Here is a 20,630-nt window from a genome sequence, read left to right on the forward strand (position 1 = left end):
GCCGCTCTGCGACGCTGTGAGACTTCTTCTTAAGCCTGCTCTGTTTCCTTCTCTCCTCCCCAGTGGCAGGGGAGGCCAAGTCCAAAGACATCTCCTGGTTCTCCCCCAACGGCGAGAAGCTGACGCCCAACCAGCAGCGCATCTCGGTGGTGCGCAACGATGACTTCTCCTCCACCCTCACCATCTACAACGCCAACATCGACGACGCAGGCATCTACAAGTGCGTGGTCAGCAGCGCCGAGGAGGGCGACTCTGAGGCCACCGTCAACGTCAAGATATTCCGTAAGGCAGCGGCTCCCAGGGCTGCTCCCTGCTCCCCCCTGCGGGCCTGAGGCGAGGTTTAAGCAGGGAACTGCTTCACCTCCCAAAAGGAAGGCGAAGAGGGAAAGCTTTGCTATGAGGATAGGCTATGAGAGTTGGGGGTCTGCAGCCTGGAGAAGAGAAGGCTTCAAGGATGTGTGAAGTTGAACTGAGCTGGTGCTGCATCCTGCACAAGTGTTCCATGCTGCCCTGAGCGTGGAAAGTGACCTGATGCTGGATTTATGTTCTTAGGATTGGTTCTGGGAGTCCAGAGGAGGCCACCAAGATGCTGAGAGGGCTGCAGCAGCAGCTCTGACCTGAGGACAGGCTGAGAGAGTTGGGGCTGTGCAGCCTGGAGAAGAGAAGGCTTCAAGGAGATGTAGTGAAGTTGAACTGAGCTGGCACAGCATCCTGCCAAGCTGAGTCTGACAAGTGTTCCACGCTGCCCTGAGTGTGGAGAATGACCTGATGCTGAATTTATGTTCTTAGGATTGGTTCTGGGAGTCCAGAGGAGGCCACCAAGATGCTGAGAGGGCTGCAGCAGCTCTGCTCTGAGGGCAGGCTGAGAGAGTTGGGGCTGTGCAGCCTGGAGAAGAGAAGGATTGAAGGAGACCTTGGAGTGGCCTTGCAGGATCTGAAGGGGGTTACAGGAAGGCTGGGGAGGGACTATTGACAAGGTCTGGTAATGAGAGGAGGAGAAATGGGTTTGAAGTGGCAGAGAGGGAAGATTGAAACTGGCCAGTAGGATGAGTGAGCTCTTATGATATGATTCTATTCTGTGATTCTATCAGACCAGCAGTGTGCCCAGGTGGGCAGCAGAGCCAATGGCATCCTGGGCTGGCTCAGGAGCAGTGTGGGCAGCAGGATGAGGGAGGTTCTCCTGCCCCTGTGCTCAGCACTGCTCAGGCCACTCCTGGAGTGCTGTGTCCAGTTCTGGGCTCCTGAATTGCAGAGAGATGTTGAGGTGCTGGAAGGTGTTGAGAGAAGGGCAGCAAGGCTGGGGAGGGGCCTGGAGCACAGCCCTGTGAGGAGAGGCTGAGGGAGCTGGGGGGGTGCAGCCTGCAGAAGAGGAGGCTCAGAGCAGAGCTCATTGCTGCCTGCAGCTACCTGCAGGGAGGCTGTAGCCAGGTGGGGTTGGGCTCTGCTGCCAGGCAGCCAGGGACAGAAGAAGGGGACACAGCCTCAGGTTGTGCCAGGGCAGGTCTAGGCTGGATGCTGGGAGGAAGTTGTTGTCAGAGAGAGTGATTGGCATTGGAATGGGCTGCCCAGGGAGGTGGTGGAGTGGCTGTGGCTGGAGGTGTTGCAGCCAAGCCTGGCTGGGGCACTTAGTGCCATGGTGTGGTTGGTTGGGCAGGGCTGGGTGCTAGGTTGGACTGGCTGAGCTTGGAGCTCTCTGCCAACCTGCTTGATTCTCTGGTTCTATTGACAAGGTCTTATAGTGACAGGATGAGGAGGAATGGATTTGAACTGGCAGAAGGGAGATTGAAACTGGATGTTAGGAAGAAGTTCTTTACAGTGAGGGTGAGGAGACACTGGCACAGGTTTGCCCTGGGAGGTTGTGGAGCACAGAGAGGGAGGGTGAGGAGACACTGGCACAGGTTGCCCAGGGAGGTTGTGGGGCACAGAAGCACAGAATGTGATCAAAGATCAAAGATCCCATTCTGTGCTTCTGTGTCCCATAACCTCCCTGGAAGTGTTCAAGGCCAGGCTGGATGAGCCCTTGTGCAACCTGGGGCTGATGTAGCTGTCCCTGCCCATGGCAGGAGGATTGGCAGTGGATGAGCTTTCAGGTTCCTTCCAACCTAAACCATTCTGTGACTCTGAGGCTGCTTCTAAAGGACAGGGAGAAAGGTGAATAGAAAGGGGATACTGGGAAGTTGCAGCCTACTTTCTTCCTTGGTTTAGAGGGGTAGGTGGGGAACTCAAGACCTTGGCTTTTCAGGGCGGTTGGATGAGATGACCTTTGGAGGTCCCTTCCAACCCAACTCGTTTTGTGATTCCCAGCATGTCTGCTGCTTTCATTCTGCTGGGAGACAGGAGGGCAGGGGGTAGAAGGAGAAGATTCCAGCACATCCTAAGTGTCTGGGAGGAGTAAGCAGAGAGGAGAGCAGCTGTCACTGGCGACAGGCGCGCGGTGAGATAGGAGCAGTGTTCAGCGTGGAGGATTGCAGCCCCAGAAGGCTTGTAAGAAGCCATCAGCCTGCTGTCCAGCAGCTCCTCCCACCCCTGCCAGGCAGCTGAGCACTTCCAAGTGCACATTTTCTCTTTGCAGTGTGGGCAAAGTGGTGAGCTGGGGAGAGGGTGGATGGGGCAGGGCTGGGATGTAGGCTTCCTGTGATGCGGTTGCATCAGGCTCACCTCGATCCTGCCCTCGGGACCAGGGTTTCTAGGCAAGGGCTCTCCTGGGCTTGCTTTGCTTTCCTCAGGCTTGAGGTGTGCTGGGAGAGCTGCAGTGACTCTCTTCTCCCATTGCTTTCAGAAAAGCTGATGTTCAAGAATGCTCCCACTCCTCAGGAGTTCAAGGAAGGGGATGATGCTGTCATCGTGTGTGATGTGGTCAGCTCCCTGCCTCCTACCATCATCTGGAAGCACAAAGGCAGGGATGTTATCCTCAAGAAAGATGGTAAGGCACAAGAGGGGTCTTGGTTAAATCTACCCTCGAGGAGTTCAGGAGAACAGAATGGTCAGGAGGGAGGAGAAGAGGAGTTTGTGTCTAACACTAGGTCTTAGGATGTGAATGGAGTTATTCAGGGATGCTGTGGTTTGGCAGTGGCAGGACAATGATGTTGCCACAAATGGCCACTGGGCTTTGGCACTGCACTAGGCCAGAGGATGGCAGAAAGAAAGGAAATTCAGCTGAAAGAAAAGATCAACAGGCAGAAGAGATGATCAAGGTCAGAGTTCTTCAGCAGGAGAGTGGTGAGAGGCTGGAATGGGTTGCCCAGGGAGGGGGTTGAGGCCCCATGACTGGAGATGTTTGAGGCCAGGCTGGCTGAGGCTGTGTGCAGCCTGCTCTAGGGTAGGGTGTCCCTGGGCATGGCAGGGGGCTTGGAACTGGCTGCTCCTTGTGGTCCCTTCCAACCCTGCCTGATTCTGTGATTCTAAGAGCTGAGACACTCTGCACTTGTGGCCTCAAAGCTCTTTGCAAGTGAGCAGCTTTCCTCTTTCTTTCAAGTGATGCAGCCTGTCATGCCCAGGGGGGCATTTCCCTGGCGTGGGGGACTGCAGAGCCCTGACTCCACTGGAGCATTCCTGCCCCAGCTGTATTCCCACATCTGCTCCTGGCAAGACTTGAACTCTGCCAACCTTGGGCGAGAGGGGCAGGCTTCCTTGTCTGCCCTAATGAAGTGCAGATGTGTCTGTGTGTCTGTCTTTGTGTCACTGCCTCTATTTGTTCATGCTAAAAGGCACCAGAGCAGTTTGCCTGCTGCCCCCATCTGGTTTCTTTCTTGGCAGTGTCAGAGCAGAATCCCCATGAAATGATGGGAAGGGACATTCTATTGCACTGAGCCTTCTCTCCACCCAGAAAAGACAAAGAGAGGAGAAGCTGTTCCCTGCAGTGAGCCTTCCTGAGCACCCCTGGCTAAGGGCAGACCTCATTGCTCTCTACAGCTACCTGCCAGGAGGCTGGAGTGAGGCTGATGTTGGTCTCTTCTCTCAAGTAACCAGCAATAGGATGAGAGGAAACGAAACTCTGCAAGGGGAGGTTTAGATTTGAGATGAGGAAGAATTTCTTTGCTGCCAGAGTGGTCAGGGATTGGCACAGGCTGCCCAGGGAGAAGCGGTGGAGTCTCCATCCCTGAGGGTGTTCAGGAAGCTTCAGGATAGAGTTTAGTGGTCGTGGTTGGATCTGAGAGGTCTTTTCCACCCTTGATGATTGAGTGAACCTTCCTTTTGTCCCCCCTAGTCCGATTTATAGTGCTGTCCAACAACTACCTGCAGATCAGGGGCATCAAGAAGACAGATGAGGGCACCTACCGCTGCGAGGGCAGGATCCTGGCTCGGGGGGAGATCAACTTCAAGGACATCCAGGTCATCGTCAACGGTGAGCAGCCCTGGGCAGTGCTAGGGCAGGGGCAGGGTGTGTGGCACCTGCACCATGGGCTGCTGCAAATGCTGCAGTGGATTTGCACCCCCAGGTTGCCATCAGCTTGCTGATCTCCATCTCTGCTGTGTCAAACAGAAGTGGGGAGTTGGAGATGCTGACAGGCAACGTTTGTGGCAAAAGAGACCTTTAAGTGTCTCCTGCCTTGGAGTGAGAAGTGGCTTTGTCCACAGCACTGATTTGTCTGTGTGTCTCACTACCTCCTGTCCTTCCTTCCCTGTGCTGCTTGCTTTGGAGAGCTCCTGCATGCCACCTGTAGAGTGCAGGTGGTGGCCCAAGGCTTTGCATCGCTGGGGGCAGGCAGAGCAGGGCAGAGACTGAGCATGAGCCTGCAGGGCTCAGCCCTGCTCACAGCTTCTGTCCTTACTAACCCCAATGTCAATTCCTTCTCTTCTAGTACCTCCTTCTGTGCGTGCCAGGCAGAGCACCATGAATGCCACTGCCAACCTCAGCCAGTCTGTCACCTTAGCATGTGATGCTGATGGCTTTCCTGAGCCAACCATGACCTGGACAAAGTAAGATGCTGTGTGCAGTGCCCTGGGGGTGTGTGAGCATGGATGTGGGCTGCAAGGCCTGGAAATGCAGGCTGGAGGGAAAGCAACACTGTAACTGGGCTAAGATTAACACAAGAGAAGGAATGGCCTCATCACCTTCAAGGGTGGTCTCACAGTGTTCAAAGCCAGGCTGGATGAGACCTCATCACCTTCAAGGGTGGTCTCACAGTGTTCAAAGCCAGGCTGGATGAGGTCTCATCATCCACAGTGTTCAAAGCCAGGCTGGATGAGGCCTCATCACCTTCAAGGGTGGTCTCACAGTGTTCAAAGCCAGGCTGGATGAGGTCTCATCATCCACAGTGTTCAAAGCCAGGCTGGATGAGGTCTCATCACCTTTAAGGGTGGTCTCAGAGTGTTCAAAGCCAGGCTGGATGAGGTCTCATCATCCACAGTGTTCAAAGCCAGGCTGGATGAGGCCTCATCACCTTCAAGGGTGGTCTCACAGTGTTCAAAGCCAGGCTGGATGAGGCCTCATCACCTTCAAGGGTGGTCTCACAGTGTTCAAAGCCAGGCTGGATGAAGCCTCATCATCCTCAAGGGTGGTCAAACAGTGTTCAAAGCCAGGTTAGATGAGATCTTGAGAAACATGGGCTAGTGGAAGGTGTCCCTGAAGGATGACCTTCAAGGACCCTTCCAACCTGAGCCATGCTATGATTGATGCTGACCAGACCTGTCCCATGGGTCAGTTTATTATCAGCTGGTGAGGAAACGTGGTCAGAAGTGGCTGCTATAACTTGCACTGGTCATGCCAGGAGATCCACATCTAAAGTCTTTCTCTTTGGTTCCTCAGGGCTGCATTTCACTGTTGGGCAGTTTGGAGTCATTGGGGGAAGGTCAAGGCCAAGTTGCTGTGTTGAACACTCTGGTGACAGCTTGGAATGCTGCCTTGATGTGCAAGGACAGAAGCCACCCTTGGTGGTGTTTGTAGCTCTTGTGTCTAGGTTATGATGTGTGTCAGAAGGTGAAAGGTGCAGCAGGAGAGAGGAGGAGCAGATTTAAATGGCAGCTTTGTAGGCCATGGAGGAAGAAGAAGGTGGTGACCCTCTCAAGTTGAGGGCTTGCAATGCAGTTGTGGCATTAACAAGGCTAAAGGAAACAGCTTTTGATTGCTTCTCCCCAACACAGCCTATGTGCTTTGTGCCCTGCAGGGATGGAGAGCCCATAGAAGAGGCTGATGATGAGGAGAAATACAGTTTTAACTATGATGGGTCTGAGCTCATCATCAAGAAGGTGGACAAGAGTGATGAAGCAGAATACATCTGCATTGCTGAGAACAAGGCTGGCGAGCAGGATGCTACCATTCATCTCAAAGTCTTTGGTAAACATGCCCTTGCTGTGCCCCCTGCCCAACCCAGCTGACTCTTGGTAGCTCATGGTGCAAGCTGCTTCTCCCAGTTAATGCCTGATGTGGTTTATCTGGAGCTGCTTCTTTCCCTCTGCCATCACGACAGGCAAAATTGATCCTGTGTCTGAACTAGAGGCCAACTCCATCCTGCTTCCTTTCTGGACCTGTGCAGAGGGTTCACATGCTGCAGAGGGCTGAGGCCCAACCCAGCCAAAGCTGCTAGTAAAAGGGCTTCAGCAGCCCAGTGAGGCTTGCTGTGAACTGGACAGGAAGGTGAACCCCAGCCCACTGCTGTCCAGTGACCTCAAGCTTGCAGGAGTGAGTCAGCAGCTTCCCTGCCTTCCATCCCTCTAGGAGAGTCAGGCAGTGTCATTGTCCCTGGCCCATCCCTCTGCATCCACTTGACAAAGCTGCTTATCAAAAGGCTAATTTGAGGCAGAGAAAGTAGACAGCCTGAAGGTTTATCAGTCCCTGGGATTATCCACTCATTCCTGCACTGCTGCCTGGCTTCTGCCTCAGACACATCCTCTGCCAGTCCTCTCTTGCAAACCCCAACTGTGAGCATGTGCAGAGAGAACCCTTCCAGCTCTGGCAGGAGGCAGCCTGCTCTCAGAGGTCACTCTGCTGCCTTGCCCACAGAGCAGAGAACTTGTGCCAGTTCAGAAGCCCTTTGCAGAGGTGGCTGCTGCCAGGCAAGCTTCACCCTGAGCCCCAGCTGAGTGCAAGCTGTGTTCTCTTTGCAGCAAAACCCAAAATCACCTACGTGGAGAATAAAACAGCCATGGAGCTGGAGGAGCAGATCACATTGACCTGCGAGGCCTCTGGGGACCCAATCCCTTCCATCACTTGGAGAACCTCCACCCGCAACATCAGCAATGAAGAGAAGGTAGAGCCCTTCCCCAGCCCCCAGGCTGAGCTGCTGGCAGCAGTGCAGCTTCTCCCTGCCTGCCCTGCCTGAGGCAGGATGCATGAGAGCTGCACACAGAGCCCCCTGGGCACCCTGGCACTTCCCCTCTCTAGAGCAGCTGCGTGCCCCTGCCTGGGCTGCCTGCTGCAGGGGCAGCTCCACAGCTGCAGTCAGGCCACTGCTGTGCTTTGCTCTCAAGAGCCAACTCAGTTCAGAGCAACTGAGGATGTGCTTTGGGATGCTGACTGCTAGCACTGAGTGGAGCAAGCTGGGAAAGCAGTAGGCCCTTGGCAGAGGAGTTTCCAGAGGGGCTTGCACTTGCAGGAAGCTTGGGAAAGGATTTTTTTCCCCCTTCTATTTCCAGGCTGAGAGGTTTGGGAATGAGCACCTTGATTCCAGTGTTGTCCATGCTGTCATCGTGGTGCTGGCACCATGTGAGAGGGGTGGCAGGTGGAGAGGTGTGGGCTGTCACCTCTCAGAGGTGCAGTGGACCAAAATGAGCCTGTTAATTCAATTCCTTCTTGCCCTGTTGAAGCACTGCATGTTCCAGAAGCACAAAAGCCTGCCTGCCTTTGTGCTCACCTCTTGCAGATCACATCAACACCATTTTTGTTCTCCAAAGGCAAAAATCATTAGCAGTTTTTACAAAGGAGTGCTGGGTTGGTTCCCTTGGCCACAGCTGCCAGTAATGAGAGGAGATGAGGATGTACTCTGCTGCTGTAGGCATCCCATAACGCAAAGTGCTCAGTTTAGAGGCAGAGAAAGGCTAGAGAGAAGCTGGGGTAAGGAGTTGTTGGCTATTAATCACCCTCTAATAAGAGAGTGTCTCAAGGCACAGCTAACTTGGATGTTGCAGTGCTCCTCAGTCCCTGTGAAGGCAGCAGTTGGTAGGTTGTTGAAGTCTTAAAAGCAGCAGAGATGTCCACTCTTGGTCAGCCACACAGCTGCCATCCTGCAGGGAGCTGCTGGAGAGTCCAGAGGAGGTCACAAAGATGATCCAAGGGCTGGAGCAGCTCTGCTGTGAGGACAGGCTGAAGAAGCTGGGGGTGTGCAGCTTGCAGAGGAGAAGGCTCCAGGGAGGGCTCAGAGCTGCCTGCCAGTGCCTGAAGGGATCCTGCAGAGGGACTGCTCATGAGGGTGTCTGAGACAGTCCAAGGAGAAATGGTTTGGAGTTGAAGCAGAGCAGGGTTAGAGTGGAGCTGAGGAGGAAGTTCTGCAAGGTGAGGGTGGAGAGAGTCTGGCACAGGCTGCCCAGAGAGGCTGTGGCTGCCTCCTGCCTGGGGGTGCTCAGGGCCAGATGGATGAGGCTTTGAGCAGCTGAGTCGAGTTGAGAGGTGTCCCTGGGCGTCGTGGGGAGGTTGGAGCAGATGAACTGTGAGGTCTTTCCCAACCTGAACCACTCTGACAGCCTTAAATGAGCTTCTTCAGCCACCTTCACGATGCCAGCCTGTCACCACCTTGTTAATGTGTGCCATACTGATCAGGGTGCCAAAGCTTTCCAGCATGAATCCTTTCTTACCACCTTTTGGATCTGAGGGCTAGAGGCAATCCCTGTGAGCTTTAGGAGGAATTTCCTTTGCCTTCAACAGCTGCTGGCTTGGACTCTGCCTGCAGCATGGCTGAGGTCCTGCCTTGACAGGAGAAGGCTTTCCATAGCCTTTGTCTAGGAGAGCAGTGTGAGGAACCAAGCACCACAGTGCTGCAAGCCCTAGAGTTTGAATCACAGGCATGGAAAAGAGCCTGGCCAAGGAGGAGAGCAGAAAAGCTGCCATCAATCAAGCAGAAGTGAGGAGGAGGAGGAGGAGGAAGAAGCAGTATGCAGGGTCTCATCTGTCCAGCCCAGTGGCAAAACTGCTAACCATTTTTGAGCCTCCCATCTCTCCTGCTCGATGCTCTTAAGCATTAAGGAGGGGGGGAAAAAATTACTGCTCTGGTTTCTTCCACACTTTTGGAGGGCAAAGCAAAGGTTTGAGGTCCTGCCACGTGTCTCATGGAGTGGTTCAAACCTTCAGGGCAGAGATTGGTTTAGGGAGATTTGTTGTGGTGTCCTGCACTGTACACTTGCTAGGCAGGGTCTGTGTCTCTGTGTGTGTTGGGTTGCTTTGGTTTTGCCTTGATCCCACTCTCTGCCTGGTGCTGTGTGTTTGGGGGAAAGGTGCAGCTGGCCACAAGATGCTCCCTTCAGATCCCTTCAGAACAGCCCTGAGGAGGCTCCTACAGGTGCAGCCAAAGGCACACAGTCAGTTTGCTGTGTTTCTGGGAGGTGGATGGTAGTAGAGTCCCCTCCATTGAGGTCTCAGCTTGGCAGGCTGCTGGGGCAGCTCGTTTCAGCTCCACTGTCACCCAGAAAGGTTGGACCAGATGATCCTTGGGGTCTTTTTCAACCTGGCCTTCTGGGATTCTGTCTTGCCTGCTGTAGGTACCTGGATGCATCTATCCTGTCATGGTTTGCTTGCTGTTACAATCACACTCAGGTTGTTAAAGGTTTCAGAGCTTCCTTACCTCTCATGAACATTTGGTGCTGAAGCAAAATGTGCCCAACCCCCCCCCCCCCCCATTCTCCCTGGGGTCAGGGGATGAGAGGGAATGGCTTGAAAACTCTGCCAGGGAAGGGTTAGGTTGGAGATGAGGAACAATTTCTTTGCTGCAAGAGTGGTCAAGGATCAGCACAGGCTGCCCAGGGAGGTGGTGGAGTCCCCATGCCTGGAGGGGTTCAGGAAACCTGTGGCCATGGCACCTGGGGACAGGGTTTGGTGGCCGTGGTGGTGCTGGGTTGGAGGTTGGAGCGGATGATCTCAGAGAGCTTTTCCAACCCAAACAGTTCTGTCATTCAGTGAATACCTTCAGCAAATGCTTCCCAATGTGGTGTGCAGGACAAAGCACTTCAGAGTTGGACTTGTTTAATTGCCTGATTTGTTTTCCTTTGTTCCCTGCTAAGAGGCCATTAGACCTTGTAGAGAATTCCCTGCCTTAAATCCCTGTTCTGCTTTCTGTCTCAGGAGATGGACTTGGGAATAGCTTTGGATGGAACCATGCAGGGGCTCAACCACCCTGAGAGTTGCCAGGAGCTCCCTGGTGTAGCTAAGATGCTCCCCTTTAGCAAGTGCCAAAGGGAAGGGAATGCAGGAGGCTCTTGGTTCTTGTCTCTTGCCTGCATGGTGCTGCTCAGAGCTTGTGCATCTGCTTGTGCTGATGAGGGAGAGTTGGTATCAAAGTGTCCAGGCTGGAGAATGAGCCTGTGCCTGTTTCCCCCACCCCTCTGAGTGGTGCTGCAGAGAAACAGCAGCCTGAGGGAGCGTGGGCACAGGCTTCCCTTCTTCATCTCCCTTTGGCTTGCAGCAAAGGATAAAGAGATATCTTCTCATTTCCCTTTCTTCTGACCCTGCAGAGACTCAGTGACAAGGGTTGAAAGGGCACTTGCAGGGGTATAAGCAAGGCTGAATTATGACTTGGCTGCTCAGCTCTGGAGGAACTTGGGCACAAGAGGAGAAAGAGAGAGAGAAACGAGCAGTGTCCCAACCCAGGCAGGTCCTTGTGAGCTTCACCTCAGGCTTCTGCTTACCAGCAAACCCTTTGCTGTTATTCAAGACACTCTGAGATGAGTCTGTCTGTGCCATCTGTTGATCCTTGACTCTCTCAGTGTTCACCAGAAGCACCATGGAAGCAAGAGTCTGGTTTGGATCCTCATCTCCTCTGCTTCCATCTCCATTTCTGTAGTGTCACTCTTGTGTTGCATCCTCACCTCCAGCAATGTCATCAGAGCTGGGAGATTAATTAATTAGCAGGTGATTTTTGACTCCTGAACTGAACTGCCTCAAGTTGCAATTGAAACAGAGACCAGAAGGGAACAATAAATGTGTAAGGCAAATCATAGGGGAGGGGGAAAATGGAAAGCAGCAACTTGAGTCTGCAGTCAGAATGGTCCACACTGGTGGTGGCTTTCTCTGGCTGGGAGCTGTGTGGCTCTTGGGGAGGTTGCTGCATGTTTCACTGATGCTTGTTGGCTTGTCCTGAGCTCAGTAAGGATTGGGTCTGCTCATCCCTAAGCATCGTGAGCTAGATGTGATCAGCTGGAGGGGGGAGGCTCTGCCCTGCTGTCTGCTGTCCAGGAGGGTCAGCCTGTTTCAGTGCCCTGCAGCTCCAGGTGCCCTGGCACAGCCTGCATGTCAGAGGTGTCCAGATGCATGAGCTGGGTGTTCATGTCAGGCAGTGTGTGTGGGTGGCCTGCAGAGCAGTGGCAGAGCCCAGGCCTGGCACTGGCTATGCACTGCAGTCACCCAGGCCAGCAGAATCCCCTCCTCAGGACGACTGGGGAAAGGCTCCTGGCAATGGGGAGATGTGAGAAGCGAAACAGTCACTTGGTATGAGGGTGGTGAGACTCTGGAATAGGCTGCCCAGGGAGGCTGTGGCTGTCTCTTCCCTGGGGGGGATGTTCAAGACCAGGCTGGGTGAAGCCTCAAGCAGCCAAGTCTAGCAGGGAGATGTCCCTGCCCATGTTGGGGTGGTTGGAGGAGATGATCTCTGAGATCCCTTCCAACCATTCTACCTACAACCAGAAGCAGCCTTTAGCTCTCCTTAGACTTCATTTCACCCAATCCCTAGGCTAGGAAATTTCACTCTGCCAATCTAAATTGGAGGAGGTTTAGGTTGGGCAGCAGCAGCAGCAACTGTGCCCACCCCACACTTTGCTGAGCTGTTCAGCTTGGAGCCTGCATGTGCACAGAACCCCAAGGGGGTGCCTGGGCTGTGGATACCTGCAAGCAACCTCTGATAAACTCTTACTGCTGTTTTTCTGTTGTTGTTGTGTTCTATATCTGTTCTCTCCAGGCTTCCTGGACCCGGCCCGAGAAACAAGAGGTATCAGATTTGCCAGACCTTTAGCCAACTTCTTTTAGTTTGGTTTTCTTGGTTGGTTTTGGGGTTGTTTGGGGTTTTTTTTCCTCCCTCCTTTTATTTCTTCTTCCTCTTTTTAGCATTGCAGATTAACACTCTTCTAGCTCGGTAACCACGGCAGCTAAAGCAGCATGAATAACCTGAGCAAGGAGCAATCCACGAGAGAAACAGCTTCTAGAGCTAGCAGTGGCTTAGTCATGAGCAAACAGAGCTGTGTTGGGAGAGAGCAGCCCAGCTGGGGGCTGAGGAAGTGAGAGAAGCAAAGCAAAGGGCAAAGCTGGAGGAGAGTTCTTGTGCCGAGCGCTGCCAGCCTGGGACACCTCTGCCTGCTGGGGCTTTAGGGGTTAGCCAGGAGGGACCTGGGTTGGAGTTTTAGGCTAGGGGGGGTTGGTTCAGGGGTTTTAGTTGGGGTTGGGAGTTAGGGTTGGGGGTTTTTGTTGTGGTTGGAGTTTGGGTTGGGGTTTTAGGCTGCAGGTTTGGTTCAGGGTTTTGGGTTGGGGTTTGGGTTGGGGTTTTAGGCTGGAGGTTTGGTTCAGGGTTTTGGGTTGGGGTTTGGGTTGGGGTTTTAGGCTGGAGGTTTGGTTCAGGGGTTTTAGTTGGGATTTGGGTTGGGGTTTTAGGCTGGAGGTTTGGTTCAGGGTTTTGGGTTGGGGTTTGGGTTGGGGTTTTAGGCTGGAGGTTGGTTCAGGGGTTTTAGTTGGGATTTGGGTTGGGGTTTTAGGCTGAGGGGTTGGTTCAGGGGGTTTGGGTTGGGGTTTTAGGCTGGAGGTTTGGTTCAGGGGTTTTAGTTGAGATTTGGGTTGGGGTTTTAGGCTGGAGGTTTGGTTCAGGGGTTTTAGTTGGGATTTGGGTTGGGGTTTTAGGCTGGAGGTTTGGTTCAGGGTTTTGGGTTGGGGTTTGGGTTGGGGTTTTAGGCTGGAGGTTTGGTTCAGGGGTTTTAGTTGGGATTTGGGTTGGAGTTTTAGGCTGGAGGTTTGGTTCAGGGGTTTTAGTTGGGGTTTGGGTTGGGGTTTTAGGCTGGAGGTTTGGTTCAGGGGTTTTAGTTGGGATTTGGGTTGGGGTTTTAGGCTGGAGGTTTGGTTCAGGGGTTTTAGTTGGGATTTGGGTTGGGGTTTTAGGCTGGAGGTTTGGTTCAGGGTTTTGGGTTGGGGTTTGGGTTGGGGTTTTAGGCTGGGGGTTTGGTTTAGGGTTTTTAGTTGGGGTTGGGAGTTTGGTTTGGGGGCTTTGGTTGGGGGTTTTTGTTGTGGTTGGGGTTTGAGTTGGGGTTTTAGGCTGGAGGTTTGGTTCAGGGTTTTGGGTTGGGGTTTAGGTCGGGGTTTTAGGCTGGAGGTTTGGTTCAGGGGTTTTAGTTGGGGTTGAGTTTGGGGGTTGGGGTTTGGTTTGGGTTTTTTAGTTGGGGTTGGAATTTTGGGTTGGGGGTTTGGTTCAGAGTTTTGGGTTGGAGTTGGAGGTTGGGTTTGGTTTGGGGGTTTGGGTTGGGGGTTTGGTTTGGGGTTTTGGTTGGGGTTTGGAGTTTAGTTTGGGTTCAGGGTTTTTAGTTGGGGTTGGGGATTTGGTTTGGGGTTTGGTTTAGGGTTGGGAATTTGGGTTGGGTTCAGGGTTTTTTGTTGGGGTTGGGGGTTTGGTTTGGGGTTTTGGTTGGGTTTGGGGTTTTTAGTGGGGTTTGGGGGTTGGGTTTGTGGGGCTGCTTAGTGGGGCTGGGTTTGGGGATCTGCTTCATGGGGCTGGGTTTTGGGGGGGCGTTCAGACGTGTTGGCTTGGGAGGGGTATTAGTGGGGCCAGGTTTGGGGGGGAAGGGTTTAATGGGGCTGGGTTTGGGAGGGGATGTTTAGTGGGGGGCTGAGTTTGAGGTTTGGGTTGGGTTTTGGGTGGAGGTTTGGTGTAGTTTTTGTTTGGGTTTCTGAGGTTATTTGGTTGGGTTTGGGGTAGTTTTTATTTGGGTTTCTGAGGTTATTTGGTTGGGTTTGGGGTAGTTTTTGTTTGGGTTTCTGAGGTTATTTGGTTGGGTTTGGGGTAGTTTTTGTTTGGGTTTCTGAGGTTATTTGGTTGGGTTTGGGGTAGTTTTTGTTTGGGTTTCTGAGGTTATTTGGTTGGGTTTGGGGTAGTTTTTGTTTGGATTTCTGAGGTTATTTGGTTGGGTTTGGGGTAGTTTTTGTTTGGGTTTCTGAGGTTATTTGGTTGGGTTTGGGGTAGTTTTTGTTTGGGTTTCTAAGGTTATTTGGTTGGGTTTGGGGTAGTTTTAGTTTGGGTTTCTGAGGTTATTTGGTTGGGTTTGGGGTAGTTTTTGTTTGGGTTTCTGAGGTTATTTGGTTGGGTTTGGGGTAGTTTTTGTTTGGGTTTCTGAGGTTATTTGGTTGGGTTTGGGGTAGTTTTTATTTGGGTTTCTGAGGTTATTTGGTTGGGTTTGGGGTAGTTTTTGTTTAGGTTTCTGAGGTTATTTGGTTGGGTTTGGGGTAGTTTTTGTTTGGGTTTCTGAGGTTATTTGGTTGGGTTTGGGGTAGTTTTTGTTTGGGGCTCTAAGGTTTGGGGCTTTTATGTTTTTGGGTTGAGTTTGGGGCTTGGGTTTGGGGTTTTTTTGCCTTGGGCTGTGTTTTTTTGGGTTGGTTTTTTTTTCTTTGAGTTTTTTTTTTTTTTTGCTTTCTTTTCTTTGCTTGCTTTGGTTTGGGTATTTTGAGTTTAGTTTTATTCTTTTTGGTTTGGATTTGGGGGTTATCTCCCCCTCCCAAAGCTAACTTCTCTTGCTCCAGCCAACACATCAGTTTGCTCATGGTGCTCCTTCAGTTTCTCCTTCTCTTTAAACCACAACTCCTTCGTGTTCCATTCCAGAACCAATGCAGATCTACCTTGCACAACTTCACATTGCTCCAGCAAAGGCTCCAAATTGCTCTCCTCTTGCTGCACTCTGATTTGCAAGGGGCAGTGTGGGGGCTGTGGGATGATGCAGTGACTCAGGTTGCTGCCAGGCTGCTTTGTTGCTGGTTTTTATTTCACATTCAGTGCTGTGTTATGGGGGAAAAAAAATAGTAATAAGCTCCCCTTGCCTGCACCTGATTGGTACCATTCTTGCTGCAAAATAGACAAGGGAGTGAGTTTCCAAGCAAGTGAAAGGGATCAGAACAAAAGCAGCTCTCAGAACTGAGCAACTTTGGCCATTTTAGGATGTGTTTTTTGGGGATCTTGAGTTCTCTTTTGATTTTGAAGCCATCTTAAACCCCAGATGTGGCCTAGACAAGGTGAGCCTCTACCACAGGAACCTTTGCTTGACTGGGAAAGCTTTGCCCATCAGAGGGATCTGTTGGAAGGACACAGAGCTGCTGAGGAGGCCACAAAGATGCTCCAAGGGCTGGAGCAGCTCTGCTGTGAGCACAGGTTGAGGGAGCTGGGGGGGGTGCAGCCTGCAGAGGAGAAGGTTGGACTGGATGAGCTTGGAGGTCTCTTCCAACCTGGTTGATTCTATGATTCTAAGGCTCCAGAGGGACCTCAGAGCTGCCTGCCAGTGCCTGAAGGGATCCTGCAGGAAGGCTGCAGAAAGACTGCTCCTGAGGGTGTCTAGAGACAGGACAGGAGGGAATGGTTTGGAGCTGAGGAAGAAGTTCTGCAGGATGAGGGTGATGAGAGCCTGGCACAGGCTGCCCAGGGAGGCTGTGGCTGCCTCCTCTCTAGGGATGTTCAAGACCAGGTTGGATGTAACCTCGAGCAGCTGACTCTAGTTGAGAGCTGCCCTTGGGCCCATGGGGGACCCAGATGAGCTCTGAGGTCCCTTCCAACCTGAGCCATTCTATGAGCAGATTCATTGTGGCAGGTGGGGACCTCATCAGATGCTCAGAGCAGTTTGCATTGAAGAGTTTGGAATCTGAGCAGCTGCATCTCTCCAGGCTTCCTGTGAACTCCTGTTACAGTTGTCTCTACCTCCTCTTGCTCTTCCCCCCACCCCCAGACTCCAACCTCTCAGTGTTTTCACTGTGTTCTCTGCCTCAAGCTTTTCATTAACTGAGCACTAATACTACTATTAAGCTTGCTGCCTCTGGACTTCCCACCCTGAGTCTTTAAAAGATACCCAAGGGGCACTCTGAGAATGTTCTGGAAACTTCTTCTTGCAGCCTGTGTAGCCAGCAGAGTGCTCTGGGGGCATCTCCCCTCTGGACACAGGCTGGGGGGTTGGGGCTGTTTAGCCTGGAGCAGAGAAGACTCCAGGGAGACCTCAGAGCAGCCTCCCAGTACCTGAAGAGGAGCTCCAGGAGACCTGGGGAGGGACTTTTGACAAGGGTTGGGAGTGATAGGAGGAGAGGGAATGGATTGAAGCTTGAGGAGGGCAGATTGAGAGTGGAGATGAGAAGAAATTCTGGACAGGGAGAGTGAGGAGACACTGGCACAGGTTGCCCAGGGAGGCTGTGGAGCACAGAGAGGGAGGGTGAGGAGACACTGGCACAGGTTGCCAGGGGAGGTTGTGGAGCACAGAGAGGGAGGGTGAGGAGACACTGGCACAGGTTGGCCAGGGAGGTTGTGGAGCACAGAGAGGGAGGGTGAGGAGACACTGGCACAGGTTGGCCAGGGAGGTTGTGGAGCACAGAGAGGGAGGGTGAGGAGACACTGGCACAGGTTGGCCAGGGAGGTTGTGGAGCACAGAGAGGGAGGGTGAGGAGACACTGGCACAGGTTGGCCAGGGAGGTTGTGGAGCACAGAGAGGGAGGGTGAGGAGACACTGGCACAGGTTTGCTCAGGGAGGTGTTCAATGCCAGGCTGGATGAGCCCTTGAGCAACCTGGGGCTGGTGGGAGGTGTTCCCTGCCTATGGGAAGGAGTTGAAGCTGGATGAGCTTTGAGGTCCTTTGTGGCAGGATCAAACCCTCAAGCAGGTGGAGGGAAGGGAGGTCAATGCATTTCCTGCTGGTCTCTTCCCCTGTGGCACTGAATTACAGTATCACAGTATCACCAAGGTTGGAAGAGACCTCACAGATCATCAAGTCCAACCCTTTAATTAGCTGAGATCTGGGCAGTGGCACTGCCATGGAGAACAGCTGCTGGTGATACAGACCTGCCAGGGCTTTCTCTGGGCAGGGGCAGTCACTGGGGCATTTTGCTGCCCCTCATGCTGCCCATCACAGCATTTGCACTGGTAAACCATCACCAGTGTCTGCCTCTGGCTCACCAGCTTCTGCCCAGCCTGTTTGTCCAGCAGCCTGGAATTGTCAGCACCTGGTGGTCAGAGCAGGGAGAAAGCCAAGCTGCAGCCTGCTGTTTTGGGCAGACATTTTCCTCTTCCTTGGGCTCTTTTTCCCTCATCTTTCTTTTTCTTCTGCCTTTTGCACTGAGTGGAGGATGGGGGGTGGGCAGAGGGGGGGAGACTGCTTTGATTTCCTGTCTTGTGCTGAAACTGAGGTACCTGCAGCTGGGCAGATGTGAGTGGTTTAGGTGGAGGGAATGAGCAGGAGCTCAGCCTGAACTTGTTCTGTTGGAACTTCAGTTGCTTTGCTTGTGAAGTTCCTCTTCTGCCATGCTTGCCCAGCTCAATTTTGTCTCTATGAGGTCTTGGCAGATGAACACTGGAGGTGAAATGGTCTTTGTGTAGTGACCACAGGCTGCTCCTCTGCCATGGTTTTGCTCTTGCCTGCTGATGTGGCCATAGAGAGAAGTGCTTAGGAGATTCTCTAGGGCTCAGTCTGGAGAGGAGAAGGCTCCCAGGGGACCTTATTGTGGCCTTTCAGTAGCTGAAATGGGCTACAAGAAAGCTGGGGAGGGACTTTTGAGGCTGTGAGGGAATGACAGGACTGGGGGGAATGGAACAAAGCTGGAAATGGGGAGGTTCAGACTGGATGTTAGGAAGAAGCTCTTCAGCATGAGGCTGGTGAGAGCCTGGGATGGGTTGTCCAGGGAGGTTGTGGCAATCTCATTCCTGGAGGTGTTTGAGGCCAGGCTGGCTGAGGCTGTGTGCAGCCTGCTCTAGTGTGAGGTGTCCCTGGGCATGGCAGGGGGGTTGGAGCTGGCTGCTCCTTGTGGTCCTTCCCAACCCTGACTGATTCTGTGGTTCTAAAAGAAGTTTGGAGCTTCTGCAGGTCAGGACTCCTGACTCTTGTGGATCCTGCTGCAGGAATGAGCTGAGTTTTGGAGTTCAATCCCAAGTCAGACAAAGGATGAAGATAAAAGCAGAGTTTGAGTGGCTGAAGCGTCAGAGTGGATCAATGTCATGTTGAGGGCTCCTGCCCTGGCTGTAGGAGATGCACACCACAGCCTGTGCTGTGCACACAGATCTGTCCCCACCAGCACAGGAGAGGGGATGCAGGTTGTAGGTTGTGGCATTAGTCAGGGTAGAAGAGGGAATAAACCCAGATGGAATTGTTGTTGTGCCACCAAAGGGGGCTGGACCTGTGCATGTGGAGCCTGCCCACATGCACTTGCAGGAGAAGGCTCCCAGGGGACCTTCTTGTGGCCTGCCAGGATCTGAAGGGGGCTCCAGAAAAGCTGGGGAGGGACTTTTGAGGCTGTGAGGGAGTGGCAGGAGTGGGGGGAATGGAGCAAAGGTGGAGGTGGGGAGAGTGAGGCTGGAGGTGAGGAGGAAGTTGTTGGTGATGAGAGTGGTGAGAGGCTGGAATGGGTTACCCAGGGAGGTGGTGGAAGCCTCATCCCTGGAGGTGTTTAAGGTCACATGGAATTGTGTCACCAAAGGGGGCTGGATTTGTGCATGTGGAACCTGCTTAGCTGAGCTTCAGCACTTCAGAGGTCACCTCATTCACTGCTAGAAACTTGGTCAGGCTCAGAGATGGAGGTCAACAGCTGGGAGCACAAAAAGACTCCAGACCAGGGAGGGGTCTGGCTGCTGGGGACAGGAGAGCTGAGCTCTGTGCCACAGCTCAGTGCATTTGGGTGTTTGGTATCCTCAGAATCTCAGTGCTTGTCCTGTGTCTCCCGAGGAGATGCTTTTGGAGCCTTAAAGGCATTAAGTATGGCAGGCTGCAGCCAGCAGGCACAGCCCTGAGGGTACCCTGCTGAAGCCCCCAGCAGGGAGCTGGCACAAGCAGCAGGGTGCAGGGAGGAGTCCACTGCCTGAAGAGAACACTTTGGGCTTTGCTCATGCAGTGAAGAGGGGCACAAAAAATGGTTCTTTGGGGTGGCCTCAGTGAATGGCTGCAACCTCTGAGCAGATGGCAGCAAGGAGGATGCTCAGAGGGCTGCAGCAGCTCTGCTGTGAGCACAGACTGAAAGAGTTGGGGCTGTGCAGGCTGCAGCAGAGGAGGCTCCCAGGTGACCTTCTTGTGGCCTTCCAGGATCTGAAGGGGGCTCCAAGAAAGCTGGGGAGGGACTTTTGAGGCTGTGAGGGAGTGTCAGGAGTGGGGGGAATGGAGCAAAGGTGGAGGTGGGGAGAGTGAGGCTGGAGGTGAGGAGGAAGTTGTTGAGCAGGAGAGTGGTGAGAGGCTGGAATGGGTTGCCCAGGGAGGTGGTTGAGGCCCCATGGCTGGAGGTGTTTGAGGCCAGGCTGGCTGAGGCTGTGTGCAGCCTGCTCTAGGGTAGGGTGTCCCTGGGCATGGCAGGGGGCTTGGAACTGGCTGCTCCTTGTGCTCCCTTCCAACCCTGCCTGCTTCTCTGCTTCCATTCTCTGATTCCATGTGGCACTCCCCAAGGAACCCTCTGGCTGCCCTGTGCCCGCCAGCGGCCAGGGGCAAACCCTTCCCGCGGCAGCGCTGGGCGCAGGGCTGGCACCGGGCAGCCTGGGCAGCCGCTGCAGCGCTGGGGGGCCGCAGACCGGGGCGGGAGGTGAGGCTCTAACGGGGCTGTGCTCTGGTGGCAGACGCTGGACGGGCGCATGGTGGTGCGCAGCCACGCGCGGGTGTCCTCGCTGACGCTGAAGGAGATCCAGTACACGGACGCCGGGGAGTACATCTGCACCGCCAGCAACACCATCGGCCAGGACTCGCAGGCCATGTACCTGGAAGTGCAGTGTAAGCAGCGGGCAAGGGCTGGGCAAGGGCCGAGCCTCTCTTCAGAAGGACGTGGCGCGGCAGCGTGCCCCCGGGGGTGACGTCCGTGGCGCGGCAGTGTGGCCCCGGGGATGGCATCTGTGGCACGGCAGTGTGGCCCCGGGGATGGCATCTGTGGCACGGCAGTGTGGCCCCTTGGGTGGCGGCCATGGCACCACAGTGTGTCCCCAGGGGTGGCGTTTGTGGCACCGCACTGTGCCCCTGCGTGTGGCGCCCGTGGCACGGTAGTGTGCCCCTGGGGGTGGCATCTGTGGCACGGTAGTGTGCCCCTGTGGGTGGCATTTGTGGCACTGCAGTGTGCCCCCGGGGATGGCATCCATGGTGCTTCAGTGTGCCCCAGGGAGTGGCATCCATGGCGCTGCAGCGTGCTCCTGCGTGTGGCATCCATGGCGCTGCAGTGTGCCCCTGGGGCTGGCGTCGATGGCACGGTAGTGTGCCCCTGGGGGTGGCATCCGTGGCACTGCAGTGTGCCCCCGGGAGTGGCATCCGTGGCGCTGCAGTGTGCCCCTGGGAGTGGTGTCCGTGGCACTGCAGTGTGCCCCTGCGGGTGGCAT

The 20,630-nt window shown here is 54.0% G+C and overlaps 1 protein-coding gene across 8 annotated transcripts in view; it reads left to right on the plus strand.

Annotated features, from left to right (window-relative positions):
- Window positions 1–20,630, plus strand: part of NCAM1 (neural cell adhesion molecule 1) — a 119,386-nt gene that overhangs the window by 53,376 nt on the left and 45,380 nt on the right. For 5 of the 8 annotated variants that reach the window (XM_064173218.1, XM_064173220.1, XM_064173223.1 and 2 more), the window contains exons 3-10: window positions 64–282; window positions 2,780–2,923; window positions 4,208–4,345; window positions 4,803–4,920; window positions 6,108–6,277; window positions 7,048–7,190; window positions 12,039–12,068; window positions 19,887–20,037. In XM_064173218.1, coding sequence (XP_064029288.1) covers window positions 64–282; window positions 2,780–2,923; window positions 4,208–4,345; window positions 4,803–4,920; window positions 6,108–6,277; window positions 7,048–7,190; window positions 12,039–12,068; window positions 19,887–20,037 — 1,113 coding nt within the window. The remainder of the gene's footprint in view (window positions 1–63; window positions 283–2,779; window positions 2,924–4,207; window positions 4,346–4,802; window positions 4,921–6,107; window positions 6,278–7,047; window positions 7,191–12,038; window positions 12,069–19,886; window positions 20,038–20,630) is intronic. The other 3 variants (XM_064173219.1, XM_064173224.1, XM_064173222.1) reach the window with 1 other exon arrangement.

Source organism: Pogoniulus pusillus, chromosome 38 (genome assembly GCF_015220805.1).
Source record: "Pogoniulus pusillus isolate bPogPus1 chromosome 38, bPogPus1.pri, whole genome shotgun sequence".
Taxonomy (NCBI): domain Eukaryota; kingdom Metazoa; phylum Chordata; class Aves; order Piciformes; family Lybiidae; genus Pogoniulus; species Pogoniulus pusillus.